Consider the following 15,204-nt stretch of genomic DNA (forward strand, 5'->3'; position numbering starts at 1 on the left):
CTCCGCGAAAATTCAGTCAAACAGGCAAACAGACCCACGGGCATAAAGCTTGAGATCGCATCTTTTAAATGAAGTCATTTATATAAAAAACAAATATTCTCAGCTTCTGTAATCTGTATAAAAAGAGAGCGACTCCAGTCGACCTCATTACGAGATGATTCACAGTAATGTGACCACGCCCCGGAGAGCGCGTGCTATTCAAACGCAAATTCTGAGAACCATTTCAGAGCTGTGAAACGCCCACATCAGCTGTAAACAAAGCGCGTCGCGACTCCTCGCGAGTGAGACATTATAGCCTACCTTATGGAGAAAAGATTCTTCAGAACAGTGCTGATGAGGAGCAATATCTCCTGAAATGAGGAGCAGATTCCGCTGAGGAGTGAGGTAGGCTGTTTTCTTTTCTCACGTGTGGAATAACGTTATGGAATAACGTTAGTGTAGGCCTATGTAAACCGCAAAAAGATGAATCCCATTTCTATAATATGACTCGCCTTTCTGTGAGATGAATGAAGGGGACATATTTGTAAAGACTGTTTAGCCTAAATATGAATCGCGCGTCTGTGTGTAAAATAATAAACTGCTTTGCTATAGCCTACTGAGATGAGTAAAAATCGACTGGAATATGTTGAAATAAAATGTATTTGTATAAGCAACGTATTAAACTGCAAATTAGCATTTATATGCCCTAATATTTCATAAAAACAACATTACAGTCAGGCGAAGTATGAAAGACAACATTTTGTTGACTAGACTAGGGTACAGTTTTTAGGCTACTGTAGAATATACCGCCACATCAAAAAAGCTTTTGTTTAGCAATTTCTGCTCATATCTAACGTTATATATATATATAATATATATATATATATATATATATATATATATATATATATATATATAATATATATATATATATATATACACTGCTCAAAAAAATTAAAGGAACACTTTGAAAACACATCAGATCTCAATGGGGAAAAATATCATGCTGGATATCTATACTAATATGGACTGGGTAATGCGTTATGAACGAAAGGATGCCACATCGTTTGATGGAAATGAAAATGATCAACCTACAGAGGATTGAATTCAAAGACACCCCGGAAATCTAAGTGAAAAAATGATGCAGCAGGCTTGTCAATTTTGCTGAAATTTCATTGCAGCAACTCAAAATGGTACTCAGTAGTTTGTATGGCCCCCACGTGCTTGTATGCATGCCTGACAACGTCGGGGCATGCTCCTAATGAGACGACGGATGGTGTCCTGGGGTATTTCCTCCCAGATCTGGACCAGCGCATCACTGAGCTCCTGGACAGTCTGAGGTGCAACCAGGTGATGTCAGATGGACCGAAACACAATGTCCCAGAGGTGTTCTATTGGATGTAGGTCAGGTGAGCGTGGTGGCCCTTCAATGGTATCATTCCTTCATCCTCCAGGAACTGCCTGCATGCTCTCGCCACATGAGGCCGGGCATTGTTGTGCACCAGGAGGAACCCAGGACACACTGCACCAGCATAGGGTCTGACAATGGATCCAAGGATTTCATCCCGATACCTAATGGCAGTCAGGGTGCCATTGTCTAGCCTGCAGAGGTCTGTGCGTCCCTCCATGGATATGCCTCCCAGACCATCACTGACCCACCACCAAACCGGTCATGCTGAACGATGTTACAGGCAGCATAACATTCTCCACGGCTTCTCCAGACCCTTTCCTGTCTGTCACGTGCTCAGGGTGAACCTGCTCTCATTTGTGAAAACCACAGGGCACCAGTGGCGGACCTGCCAATTCTGGTGTTCAATGGGAAATGCCAGTCGAGCTCCCTGGTGCTGGGCAGTGAGCACAGGGCCCACTAGAGGACGTCGGGCCCTCAGGCCACCCTCATGAAGTCTGTTTCTGATTGTTTGGTCAGAGACATTCACACCAGTGGCCTGCTGGAGGTCATTTTGTAGGGCTCTGGCAGTGCTCATCATGTTCCTCCTCGCACAAAGGAGCAGATACCGGTCCTGCTGATGGGTTAAGGACCTTCTACGGCCCTGTCCAGCTCTCCTAGAGTAGCTGTCTGTCTTCCTGGAATCTCCTCCTTGCTCTTGAGACTGTGCTGGGAGACACAGCAAACCTTCTAGCAATGGCACGTATTGATGAGCCATCCTGAAGGAGCTGGACTGCCTGCGCAAACTCTGTAGGGTCCAGGTATCGCCTCATGCTACCAGTAGTGACACTGAACCTAGCCAAATGCAAAACTGGTGAAAAACAGTCCAAAAAGATGAGTAGGGAAAAAATGTCAGTGGCCTCCACCTGTAAAACCATTCCTGTTTTGGGGGTTGTCTCACTGTTGCCCATCTAGTGCACCTGCTGTTAATTTCATTAACACTAAAGCAGCTGAAACTGATTACCAACCCCCTCTGTTACTTAACTGACCAGATCAATATCCCAGGAGTTTAACTGACTTAATGCTATTCTCTGATTAAAAAGTGTTCCCTTTATTTTTTTGAGCAGTGTATATATATATATATATATATATACTATTTTTGTCAAAAATAAAGTCATAGACTAAGATGTTAGATGTTCCAATGTTGGCTATATTCAAACTAATGAATACATATGATAAAATGTAGGCCTATAATCTTTTTTTTTTTTTTTTTTTTACAAAGAAAGAGTACACTTGAAATATTGTTGAAATTGTAATTATTGTTGTAATTGTAACATTTTTAATAAAATAGCAAAACATATTTACAAGAGAGATGTAAGCGAAATCTTAAATGGTCAATATAAGTCTTCTTCTAAATACATATTTTGTCCTTGCATTGTGGCTCAGTCAGTGTCACACCTGAATGAATGGGCATTAGGCAGAGTCATTATGCAGAGTGGGTGGGACAAACTACTCCTCCTCCACGCCCCCCTCGCATAATGGCTTTCCAAGCAAAACCTGTTTTACACCATTTAAATCAATGTATTTTTTTTTTGTGAACGATAAAGCAAGACTATTTTCAAATAATTTTGAAGCTAGAACTCAAAGGGACAACATCCATTAGTCAAAAGTCTTGTGGACACATATTTAATATGTGTTTTGTGGTCTTAATTCAGCAACTTTCATTTTTATTTTTTCCAATAACCACGCATAAACATTATTCTCTTAAAAATACAAACATCTACATACACGTTGCTCGCATATTATGGTAGCCCTGTTTGTGCTATATAGAGTGAATTTACACCTTAGCCATTAACATGTTTATAAATAACTGAAAAAACCACAAATGTCAAGGCATGTCAGAACATCTCAAGGGCCCCAAAAACACCTTGGTCCCCAGAGGGTTAATTTGTTTTACAAAGCCATACATGTTCGAGCCTGGACTACCTACTATAGTTATAACATAAGCACACAAGGCAACTTACACTCATTGGTGGGCACGCACTGCCGATGATGGCACCAGTTGTCGGCGCGACGGGAGGATGAAGGCCGAGGCGGGAGATAGTCGGTTCGGCCACATTCACCAGTAACAGCGGATTATCAGTGAATGAATCCCAGTTGTCTCCGACGAAAGTTTATAAAACTATCCCATGTAAAATGATCACTACAGAGGCGGGTTTTGGCGGTGATCCTCAGCTCTCCATCAAGGTGGCTCTTCACAAAATTAATCCACCTCTTGTTGATATGATAGTTTTTCGGAAATTTAAATAAGGACAATTTCCGATCTGTTTTGTACGTGATCGCATCCAGGTAATACGCATTTCCGCGACGAAGGCATAGCTAGCTAGCAAACTGTACGATGTAGTAACTAATAGTAGGCTACTGACAGTAACTCGCGATTGAGTTGCAAACTGATGTGAATGGGCTCCAGTGCGTCATCAAGTTGGGGCGTGTCCAGGAGCTCAGGGGCTCCAGTGCGTCATCAAGTAGGGGCGTGTCCAGGAGCTCAGGGGCTCCAGTGCGTCATCGAGCCCCCCTTTTAGCCCCGCCCAAAAAATCAGGAACACAGCAACGGTGAAAAACTGTTTAACGGTCTAACTCCACAATTCAGTACTTCACAGTTCACAGTCTTTGTAATATGATTTAGCAATACATTTCTAACATTTATAATGTGTTTAGAATTTTTTTTTAGAATTGCCTTTACAGGGACTTTAAATATCGGCGACATAGGAAATGAATGGGAAATACGAAAAAATAGGAAAACTCAGAGAAACTTTTGGTGGTACAAGCTACAGATCAGCAACTGTGCTGAAAAAAAGTGCACAGCAATGAAGGGGTGACACTCTAAAACAGGGGTGGGGAACCTTTTTCCTATCAAGGGCCATTTACAATTTTTTAACATTCTTTAAGGGCCATTGTAATGAGCAGGGGCGTTTCTAGGTTTTGAAAACATCAGGGGCTGAGCCCGAAACATCAGGGGCTGGGGGTGGGTAACAAGATAACATGATTCGATACAGAGAATAATTTATATTTTAGGCCTATATGCAGGGGGGCAGACTGGTTAAAAAATTCTGTCCTGGCACTGTTGCCACACCAGCCCACATTACCCCACAGACACACACATTCAAATGTGAGGTAGTTAGGGGGGTTCGGGGGCATGCTCCCCCGAGAAAATTTAGATTTCTCTGACCTACATATGTGCATTTTAAGGTGTTTGAAGGCCAACATTTTTTGATAACAATAGCTTTAAAAGCATGTCAGTGGGCAGTAGCATAAATTATTTGTCAAGATATTAATTCTTAAACATGAGAATGAGGATAAATGTTGAAATGAATGATCCACACTACAAAATGGAAATGCAAAATGTTTCTGCTTATTGTTGACAATACACAATCACATATTCCAAACAGGAATGGCCTTAAATGAGAAATCTTTCAAGGATTATTTTGCATAGATGTGAACTTTTTTTGCATTAAAGATTGGTTTCAGCAACTTGTTTCTTTCTTGAGTTAATCAATGTTTTTGGCACTATTAAATCAGTTCAATTAAATTTCAATTGTTCACTCATAAAGACAGTCACTTGTCACCACCTACTGGCTTAATGATGCAAGTTGCGCAAACACAAGCGGAGTGATACAAACTGAAAAGGCTGATGCTGGTGAAATATTCGAACACATTCGACTCGAGGAACTTATATATATATATAGGCTACATATCAGAGTTAAATAGTATATGTAATAATGTTAATCAAGCAGACTAAATCACACAACTGCGCAGCAATATTTAAGCTCATTATACAAAGGAAATAATACAGATGTAGACAAATTGGGTTGCTTATAGTTAAAATATTTTTTTTAGTCGGCCACACATTCTACTTGCTGTCGGCCACTCATTCCATTTGCTGTCGGCCACTTTTAGTCGGCCACTCATTCCACTTTAATACGCAAATGACAAAACGAAAGTAAAAGCAGCAGCCCCTCGTGGACGACTACCACACACGCAACACACACACACGCAACACACGCACACACAGTAAAGTCCATGCCTGGTCCTCCGCTGTCTTCGTTCCGATCCTTTTATGCGCCCCGAAGCTGATCAGCGAGATACCGGTACGGCACGCGCGCCTCCGAAGCTCATCGTGAGAAACTTGAAACCGATGCGGCGCGCAGGTGACTCATTAACTCTCGCGCTACTGGCCTCACCCTGCTCTCACGGCTCGTGGACTCGTGCTGCTTGCCACTTTGCCTATTTTGTGTTTTCTCTCACAGGAAAAGTAATTGCTGAGATTTTTGTTTCTGAAGTTTTTTTTTTTTTTTTTTGGGGAGGAATTGACTCGCGGGCCGCATCAAACTGTTTTGCGGGCCGGTTACGGCCCGGGGGCCGGACGTTCCCCACCCCTGCTCTAAAACATCAAGACTGCAAATAAGACACCCTCCCCCCCCCCCCCCCACACACACACACAGAGAGAAATGAACTGGTAAGACTGAAACAGCAAATTTTGCCCCAAACTATATAAAAATTATATAATCATAATAACTCCAAAACTATAGCAAGGAGAGTCAAAAGGTAGGTATCGTTTGAAAGAACTCTTTTTAAATTTTTTGAAAATATAAATTACATTACATTTGGACACTGTCCTGCCAAGAAACGGCGGATAAAAGACAATATATATATATAATTTTTATTATGATTTTGCATATCTTTCTTATTTGGCATGGAATAACTCAGGAAGGAAATAAGGTAGGATGAAAATTCTTTTTTAGTGAAGAAAGATGTTTCTTCACTAAATGTTAGCTGCATGTTAGCTGCATCTGGATAAAAAAAATTAATTTTTGGATAAAGGAATCAAAAGTTACAGCATTTGGAAAAGAGATAGTCTTTTTGTACAGTCTTTGACACCCCCTCATGGGCAATTTTTTTCTCCATGAAGAATATCTTGTCATAAAAGCAATAGATTGTTAATTTTGGGCTCATTTTAATTGTAATAGTATGCTGTAAAAAATGAAGTGCCATTTTCAATTATCTGAGAATGTTTCATGAGCTGTATGATGTTTTTGACGCATTGCAGTACATTATTTTATAGATTATGAAAAAAAAGAAATTCTATTTATCAGCAAATAACTCAGCAATACTTAAGAGTTTTTCAAAGTGGATACATTCACTGTAAAGTTCAGACTCTAAGCTTTCAAATGGCATCAACTTTGTGTTAATCAAGGCAAGATTTTTGAAAAATATGGTAATGAATATTTTCACAGCTAGGTGGCGCCTGCTGGCGGTACACTCGGTTTTAGAGGGTTTACTCAGCACTCGTTAGGAGTTAATAAATGTAATTAGATGCATTAAAAAGCTGAGATCCTAAGCTTTAAAATGATATATAATTTGTGTTGTTCCATTTAGTGGTTGCTTAGTAATTAATTTTTTTTCTTTCCGAATGGGAATAAATCAAATAAATAAATAAAAAAGCTATAGGCCACCCTATAGGCGGTTATAGGACATGACACATATTTATACATTTTGAAGCCACTAGATGGCGCTCTTCTCACTTGAAAATTCTTTTTTTTTAGGCCTGCACTCTATTTTGATGTGAAATGTTGCATTTATTGAAAAATAAAATAAAATAAATAAAATAAAAATATATATATTAATTCTAATGAAAAAAATAGCTCATAAAAATTATATAATTAATGCAAAGTATCATAAAAAATTCTAAATAATAATTATTATTCTAAATAATAATCAGAAAACATTATAGAACAAAAATATATTTGATTGGTTATCCTGGGAAAAAGTAAAGTTAAATTTTAAGGCTTCGTCCGTTTTCGGGCGGGAGGAAGCTAAGTGTAACCCATTTACGAAGAAGCCCAGAGGGTTAACCCTCTGGGGTCTGGGCTGTTTTTGGGGCCCTTGAGATGTTCTGACATGCCCTGACATTTGTGCTTTTTTCAGTTACTTATAAACATATTAATGGCAAAGGTGTAAATTCACTCTATAAAGCACAAACAGGGCTACCATAATATGTGAGCCACGTGTATGTACATGTTTTCATTTTTGAGAGAATAATGTTTATGCATGGTTATTGAAAAAACTAAAAACTAAAATTTCTGAAATAAGGCCACAAAACACATAGTAAATATGTGTCAAAATAAGACTTTTGACTAATGGATGTCCTCGCCTAGAGTTTTTTCTTCAAAATTATGTGAAAATAGTCTTGCTTTATCGTTCACATAAAACCATACATTGATATAAATTGATGTAAAACAGGTTTTGCTTGGAAAGCCAATATGCGAGGGGGTGTGAACGAGGAGTGGTTTACACCTTAGAATACAATGTCCCACCCACTCTGCATAATGACTCTGCATAATTAGCCATTCATTCAGGTGTGACACTGACTGAGCCACAATGCAAGGACAAAAGATATATTTAGAAGAAGACTTATATTGACCATTTAAGATTTTGCTTACATCTATCTTGTAAATATGTTTTGCTATTTTATTAAAAACTTAGATTAGATTAAAAACTTAGATTAAAAACTAGAAATTGCTAAACAAAAGCTTATTTGACGTGGCAGTATTCTACAGTAAAAACTGTACCCAAATCTAGTCAACAAGATGTTGTCTTTCATATTTCGCCTGACTGTAACGTTGTTTTCATGAAATATTAGGGCATATTGTTAATTTGCAGTTTAATACGTTGCTTATACAAATAGCCTACATTTTATTTCAACATATTTCAGTCGATTTTTACTCATCTCAGTATAGCAATACAGTTTGCTAAAACATCATCATTCATTCACACACGCGATTTAAATTTAAACTGTCTTTGCCAGCTGTGGTAAACAGCGCGCATCTCTACCATTCATTCATTCATAAACAGAAACCCACGTGAAGAAATTCGTGAAGGAAAAAAACTTACTAGTATTCCTCAGCTCGCTCCTCGATATACCCGCACTTCTGAGGGACATTTTCCATTATTATTATTATTCCTCACAGCGCTGCAAGACGGTGTAAACAAGTAATGATCTGAATAAACTTGTGTGTTTTCTCGAGCTGATATGTGGGCGTTCACAGGATTGTGCGGATTGCCTCAGCCATTTGCGTTTGAATAGCGCACGCTCTCCGTGGGCGGAGTCACATTACATCTGAATCAGCTGTAATTAGGTCGACTGGAATCGCTCTCTTTTAATACAGATTTCACAAGATGAGAATATTTGTTTTTTATATAAATTACTTCATTTAAAAGAAGAGAATTCAAGCTTCATGCCTGTGTGTCTGTATGTCTGTTTGACTGAGTATTCGCTGAGTTATGGTTCATTTTCGGACGCGTTTCAGAATGGACTTTACTGGCAGAGAGAAGGCAGAACTCGCTTCGTGTTTATTTTTCTTTATTTGTCAAAAAGCACAACACTTTGTTTTTATTGTGAGTATACACAAAAATAATACACATTTAACAGAATCGATTGATGTATGAAACTCCTATGGAAAATCAAAGTCAACAGAGTATTTATGAGTTTCTTTTACACTGATAAAAAAAAAGCGAGCTGGTATCGCCGGCGATACCGTCGACCTCGGGGTTAAGGAGAAAATTCTTAGCAATGGTGTTGACTTATGCATTTGTACATGGTTTGTCTTAAAACATATTAAAAACACCACATAGACATATAAACAACATTAAAAGCTTGATTTTCACCACAGGGGACTTTAAAGTCAGTTAGAAATTGTACAGTCAAGCACAAAAGGTAAACTTCTTATGTATAACTTTTTATATGGTTTTTAAATAATGCAAGGCAGTTACCAGATCCCTTTTCAGGACTGAGACCTAATTTCAGAGATCAAATACATAAAAATGTAGGAAAAAAGCATTAAAAAAATCACGTCAAAAGCGTATCAGCTACCAATTTGTTGGTTCATATTTAAAACAGAGAAGTGTCATAAATAAGAATAGTTTCAAATTAAAATTGACCACTGCCATCAGCTATTATGACTGTGCTGTGCTCTCCACTCAGGACTGGGATGATGATGTCAGACGTTTTAAATGGATCTTCCGTCATCCTAGTGACACAAAGCTTGTGGTTCTTATAGGAAATCATGACATCGGCTTCCATAACGAGTGAGTTTAAGGGTTACAATTGACCTATAGAGCAAATGTTTGGTTCATGTGTGGTTTTCACTCAGCTATATTGTCTATTAGAGCTTCTGAGTCTGATGTTTTCACTATATATTATTTCAGTAAGGATTGCAATAAATGTAAAAATATATAAAAACATAACTGTTTTTTACCAAATTGCTTAGTCCTACTTTGAAGTGATGTTAACTTGACTTGAATGTTATCTTTTTTGAGAAATGTTAATACATTTTTGTTTGGAAAAAAGCCACTTCCAATCCCTTTGTTAAAAATACTATTGTGGTATGGTATGAAGCTTTGAAACATCTTTGACAGATTTTACAATTATTACAATTTACTCCTATTTGGGGAAACATTATCTTTACGCCAGGGACACATGATGCTGGTTTTAAAATCTGGGCATCAAAAGGTTTAAAGGTGGCAGATTTATTTAGCAATGAAACTATGCTCAGTTTTCAGGAATTAAGACAAAAGTTTGATTTACATAAAACCCTTTTTATTAAATTATTATTATTATTATTATTATTATAAAATATCTTAAAATTAGGAATTGTATCACTAACACAGAATCATTCTCTTCTCTCACCAGATCTGTCCCCTTTAGAAAATATACCTTAAACCAGTTTAATGGTGGTAGGAAAATGTCCTTGTTTTATAGACTGATCTCCAATAACTGCAGGGAAAATACAGAGAATTTAACAGAAGATGAATTGCAGAATATCTGCTTAAAGGCCCAAACCCAGACAATTAATACCTGGTTTAAACTTCTGCAGTACAAGTTTATGAGAGTATACATAACTCCAGAATGACTACATAAATTTAATCTCAACATTCCCAATCTTACTCTGGTAAGAAAATGTTGATATTCTGTTCATTATAAGCAAAACTTCATTGTCAGATGTCTTTGGAAAAACTCAGAAAGCTCTCATTTATCTCATATATTGTTAAGGGAAAACCTGAAACTTTGGAAAACTTGTGGAATACCTTTATATGATTTTTGATAGAAGCTGAATAAAATTGTTTATTTTCTGTGTAACCTGGCTTAGCATGCACCACGTCATGATATTAATGTACAATTGTTTTGACATATGTATAGTATAATTGTTGTTGTTTTGTTGTAGTTTTTGTTGTTGTTGTTTTCCTCTTTAATTTTTTCCTGTTTTATTGTTAATGTTTCTAAAATAAAAAAAGACAGTGTTGATAAAAAAAAAAAAGACTGACAGGACGTAGAACTAGGGCTGGGCAAAAAAATCGATTTTTCGATTAATCGTTTTTTAAAATGAATCTATGTTATATGTTATCATTGACAATAAAGCGAACTGGAAACCACACATTAGTTATGTTAGGAGTAAGGTTTCAAGGAGTATAGCAATAATTGGCAGAGCAAGACCAGTTTTAAATCAGAAGTCTTTACGTATGCTTTATTGTTCATTAGTTTTGCCATACTTTACTTATTGTGTGGAAATGTGGGGAAACAATTATACAACAACAGTTCAGCCACTTGTCATTTTACAGAAGAGAGCTTTAAGGATCATTCATGGGGCGGGTTATAGGGAACATACTAATATATTTTTTATGGAGTCCAAATTACTAAAATTTAAAGATTTGGTGGATTTACAGACTGTGCAAATTCTATATAGGGCAAAGTGTAATGATTTACCTCAAAATGTACAAAAGTTATTTACTTGGAGAGAAGGAGGGTATGTGTTGAGAGGAAAACTAAATTTCATATTACCAATGGTACACAGTAGGAAGAAAAGTTTTTGTGTTTCCATACAAGGGGTGAAACTGTGGAATAACTTAAATGAGAAGCTTAAGAAATGTCCAAATATAAAACAATTCAGGAAAAGATTTAAAGAAATTATTTTTGAACGTTATAAAAATGAAGGAAAATGAGTTGGTTAAGCCAGAATGTCTGTTGCTAACATATTGTATAAATGTATGAAGATTTATGTGTTTGTGTTTTGTAAAAAAAAAAAAAAAAACTAATGTATTAAGAGTTTGAAAGAGGGGTGGGAATTAACAAGTGTTAAACTTCAGCCCACTCCTTTTCAAGCAGCGGTGAATTTTATTTGTTGGATCATCAGTGTTTTTTCAATTATTGTTTTTATGTTGTACATACTGTACACTTTTTCACTGTATGCTTGAAAAAATAAATAAATAAAAATAAATAAATAAATAAATAAATAAAAATGTGGTCGATTGAAAATCGATTCTCAAACGCCAAGAATCGATTTTTTTCCATCTTTATTTATCTATTACCCAATAATTCGTTTTCCTCCACTGTTCATATAGGCTTGCAAACTCAATTTTATAGCTAATGCTGTGAGATTTTATTTTAGTTTTATCTAAATCATAAAATAACCTCAATTAGTGCTGCACGTTTAATCATATCGCAATCGCGATGTCAAGCCTATACGCAATTAGGCTATATGACGCAAAATGCTGCGATTTTGTATGAAATAAACAAATTTGGGCTTTTAATGCAATGCAGCATCTGTTATTTTTTTGTCATCCTTTGGCTAGTGTTACATGATCCCGCTCTTATTCATGCAAATGCTTTTAAACCATTCATATGCGACAAGACAAGATCTCGCTGCCTGTGAATGTCCTGACTGTGACACAGACAAACTTGCGATGATATCGTGCGTGCGCACAAGACAGCCCAGAATAGAGTTATCTTCCGCGCTTGAATGAACAATAAAACACACAATAATGCCAAAATGTCTTTTTGTTGAGTATTTTCATAACATAAGAGCAGTCTTATGATGAACGTGAAGAGTTATGACTCGTGAGAGAATGAGGCGCGTGTGAGATCCGCGTCTCTGTCAACAGCGGCTGGTCTTAAAGGGACAGTACACAGTAGCCACTAATTATCTCTGTCGTTAAAGTTAATCAAATAACAAAGGGAACAGAGAAAAACACTCACTGCTCTTGACTAAAGAACTTTTTTTAACTTTGATTAGTCTATATATAATTTATAATTAATGCAGCACAGACTGTTTGATAACTTTATTCAATTTATGTATATGGCCTAGCTGTTAGACAGGAAGGGCACAGATAAAAATTATATGCAATGTTTTTATATGGGTTTATGTGAGGATTATTAACCTGTTTGATCAAGACATGCGACTGTTCTGACTTGTCCAATTTTCAGCATCAATTTTTCATCTTGCATCTAAATCCTGTCTATTCATTGTATGCATTTGAAATATAGAGTTGGGTTCTGTTTTAATGTACCCAAGTGTACCTAAAATAAAAAGAGTTTAATATACAGGTTTGTGGCTCTTAATTTCTTTTTATTAATTAAACACTTGAAAACTTATGTTCACTTTTCTTTTATTTTCTTTTTTTAATAAATATAGGATTTGTATTAAATATTCATTGAGTCGAATCGAAATCTAATTCGGAATCGAAATCGAAAAATCGAATCGAGAATCTAAATCGAAAATTGAATCGAGAATCGAAATCGAATCGATTTGAGAGCTTGCGAATCGAAATCGAATCGAATTGTAACATCTGAATCGATACCCAGCCCTACGTAGAAGGTCATTTTATATTCAAGCCATTTTCAGAAGGTGTGTGTACAGGTGCCCGATTTGACTAAGGTGTGGTTCCATTATTGTCTTTCTCTTACTTTGGCAGAATGACTAAGCAGAAGTTGGAGCGGTTTGAGCAAGTATTTAACATGACATCAGCAAGGATCCTCACCATTAGAGGAGTCAAGTAAGTTTCTAAGCATTTCCATCAATTCCTCCACCAAGATTTATAATAGTTTGTCTCTGTATTACTTGTTTATTTTCACAGTTTCTTGCTGGTGAATAGTGTTGCACTACATGGTGATCACTGCCCCATCTGCCAACGTGTAGAGGAGGAGTTATACAAACTCTCACATGCTCTTAACTGCTCTTTTCAGGTAATAAAGATTCTAGATATAATGGTTTCATCAGTAACTGTAATTATTGAATTTCTATTCCTCACTATAACCAGCTGTTTTCTTTTTGATGCTAATGCTGCATTCTGTGATTGGTTACATTTCTTTTCTAGGATGCACACTTAACACGACTGGTATTGTTTGTTTTAAACCCAGGGGGTTGCAAAGCCCTTGGGGGTAGGCCTGTCGTGATAATTGAATAGCTTTTATTTTGATTATTTGATCTAACCGCGATTGTTTCAGGCAACCGTGATTATTGCACTCTTTTATAGGCCTACGGCACAAGGGGGAGTCATGGACCAAAAGAAATAGACAATATATTTTCCAGCAATAAATTCAAAGTCATCTGAAGCCATTCCATAGCTTAAAGGGGGGGTGAATTGCTGTTTCATGCATACTGAGTTTTTTACACTGTTAAAGAGTTGGATTCCCATGCTAAACATGGACAAAGTTTCAAAAGTTAAGTTGTACGTTTGAAGGAGTATTTTTGTTCCAAAAATACTCCTTCCGGTTTGTCACAAGTTTCGGAAAGTTTTTTTCGAGTATGGCTCTGTCTTACGTAAGATAGAGCGGAATTTCCTTATATGGGTCCTAAGTAGGGTTGCAAAATTCTGGGAATTTTCAAAGATGGAAACTTTCCATGGGAATTAATGGGAATTTAAGGGAATTAACAGGAATTTATGGGAATAAACGGGAATAAACTGGGAATTTTCAAAGTTGAGGGTTGGCTCTTCATAGGGAACTTAAATATAGTTGAGGAAAGTATATTTTAGCATAATCTTGACTAAAACAAAAAGATGCCATTCAAATACACTTGAATATCCATGCCATTCCTCAATCACATGCACATAGCACTCTGCTTACTGCATGGCTATTGAGACCACACCCCTACTGGCACTGTGCACGCCTCCATCACATGTACAGAAGCCCAAAGCACAAGACTATTGAAGGCACACATTTGAGCCTGTGGACTAAACAAAGTGAAGTAAGTTTTGATGATATTATGGGGAAATATTTTTATTAAATATTTAAATTGCAAATATCACATACAAATGTATTCATCTAGTAGATAGCAAGCTGATAAGTTAGATGCTAAATAAGCTAGCATAACTTTATTTACCACATAAGTAGGGCTGGGCGGTATGACGGTATATATCGTTACCACAGAAGAAAATGTCAACCGTAACAGATTGTTTTATTCCGTGTATACCGCGACATGTAAATAAGTAACTCACGTGCGCGATACTGAGACACTGATATTTGTCAAAGAAACATGAAGAAAGACTAAGAGGATCCACAAAAGGAATTACGTTTTCAAAATTAACGTGATATTTTCGGGGGGGAAGGTGCACACTGCAGAAGTCAACTACAGCAGTGCAGCACACTGAAAGTTTAGAGAGGGCACATGCTCGCAACGGGGCTTACTTGACAACAAGTTCATATATCAATATTCTAACGAATAGAAATAACCTTAAATAATGTATCTATCCATCTCTTATGTGTTCAGTTACTTTCAGAGTGGATGCGCAAGCGGTTGCCCTGGTAATGAATATTTCCAAAATTCCCCAGCTTAACTTCCCATGGAAATTTACCGGAAACTTTCCGGAAATTTACCGGAAATTTTCCGCCCCTTTGCAACCCTAGTCCTAAGGGCACTTCTCCGCGGCCGCGCGCGCACTCGCAGACCAGAGAGAGAAGAGAGCGAAAGCAGTACGTTACCTCAAAGCGCTATGCTCGGCTTTTA

General features: G+C 37.1%; 1 protein-coding gene across 6 annotated transcripts in view; it reads left to right on the top strand.

The window, feature by feature from the left end:
* Positions 1–15,204, top strand: part of mppe1 (metallophosphoesterase 1) — a 198,998-nt gene that overhangs the window by 37,346 nt on the left and 146,448 nt on the right. For all 6 annotated transcript variants that reach the window (XR_013820224.1, XM_079863701.1, XM_079863700.1 and 3 more), the window contains exons 3-5: positions 9,408–9,511; positions 13,172–13,252; positions 13,334–13,442. Coding sequence is in view for 5 of the 6 variants with exons in the window: in XM_079863701.1 (XP_079719827.1) it covers positions 9,408–9,511; positions 13,172–13,252; positions 13,334–13,442 (294 nt within the window). In the remaining variant the exon portion in view is untranslated. The remainder of the gene's footprint in view (positions 1–9,407; positions 9,512–13,171; positions 13,253–13,333; positions 13,443–15,204) is intronic.

The sequence above is a fragment of the Squalius cephalus genome (assembly GCF_949319135.1).
Source record: "Squalius cephalus genome assembly, chromosome: 25".
Lineage (NCBI taxonomy): Eukaryota > Metazoa > Chordata > Actinopteri > Cypriniformes > Leuciscidae > Squalius > Squalius cephalus.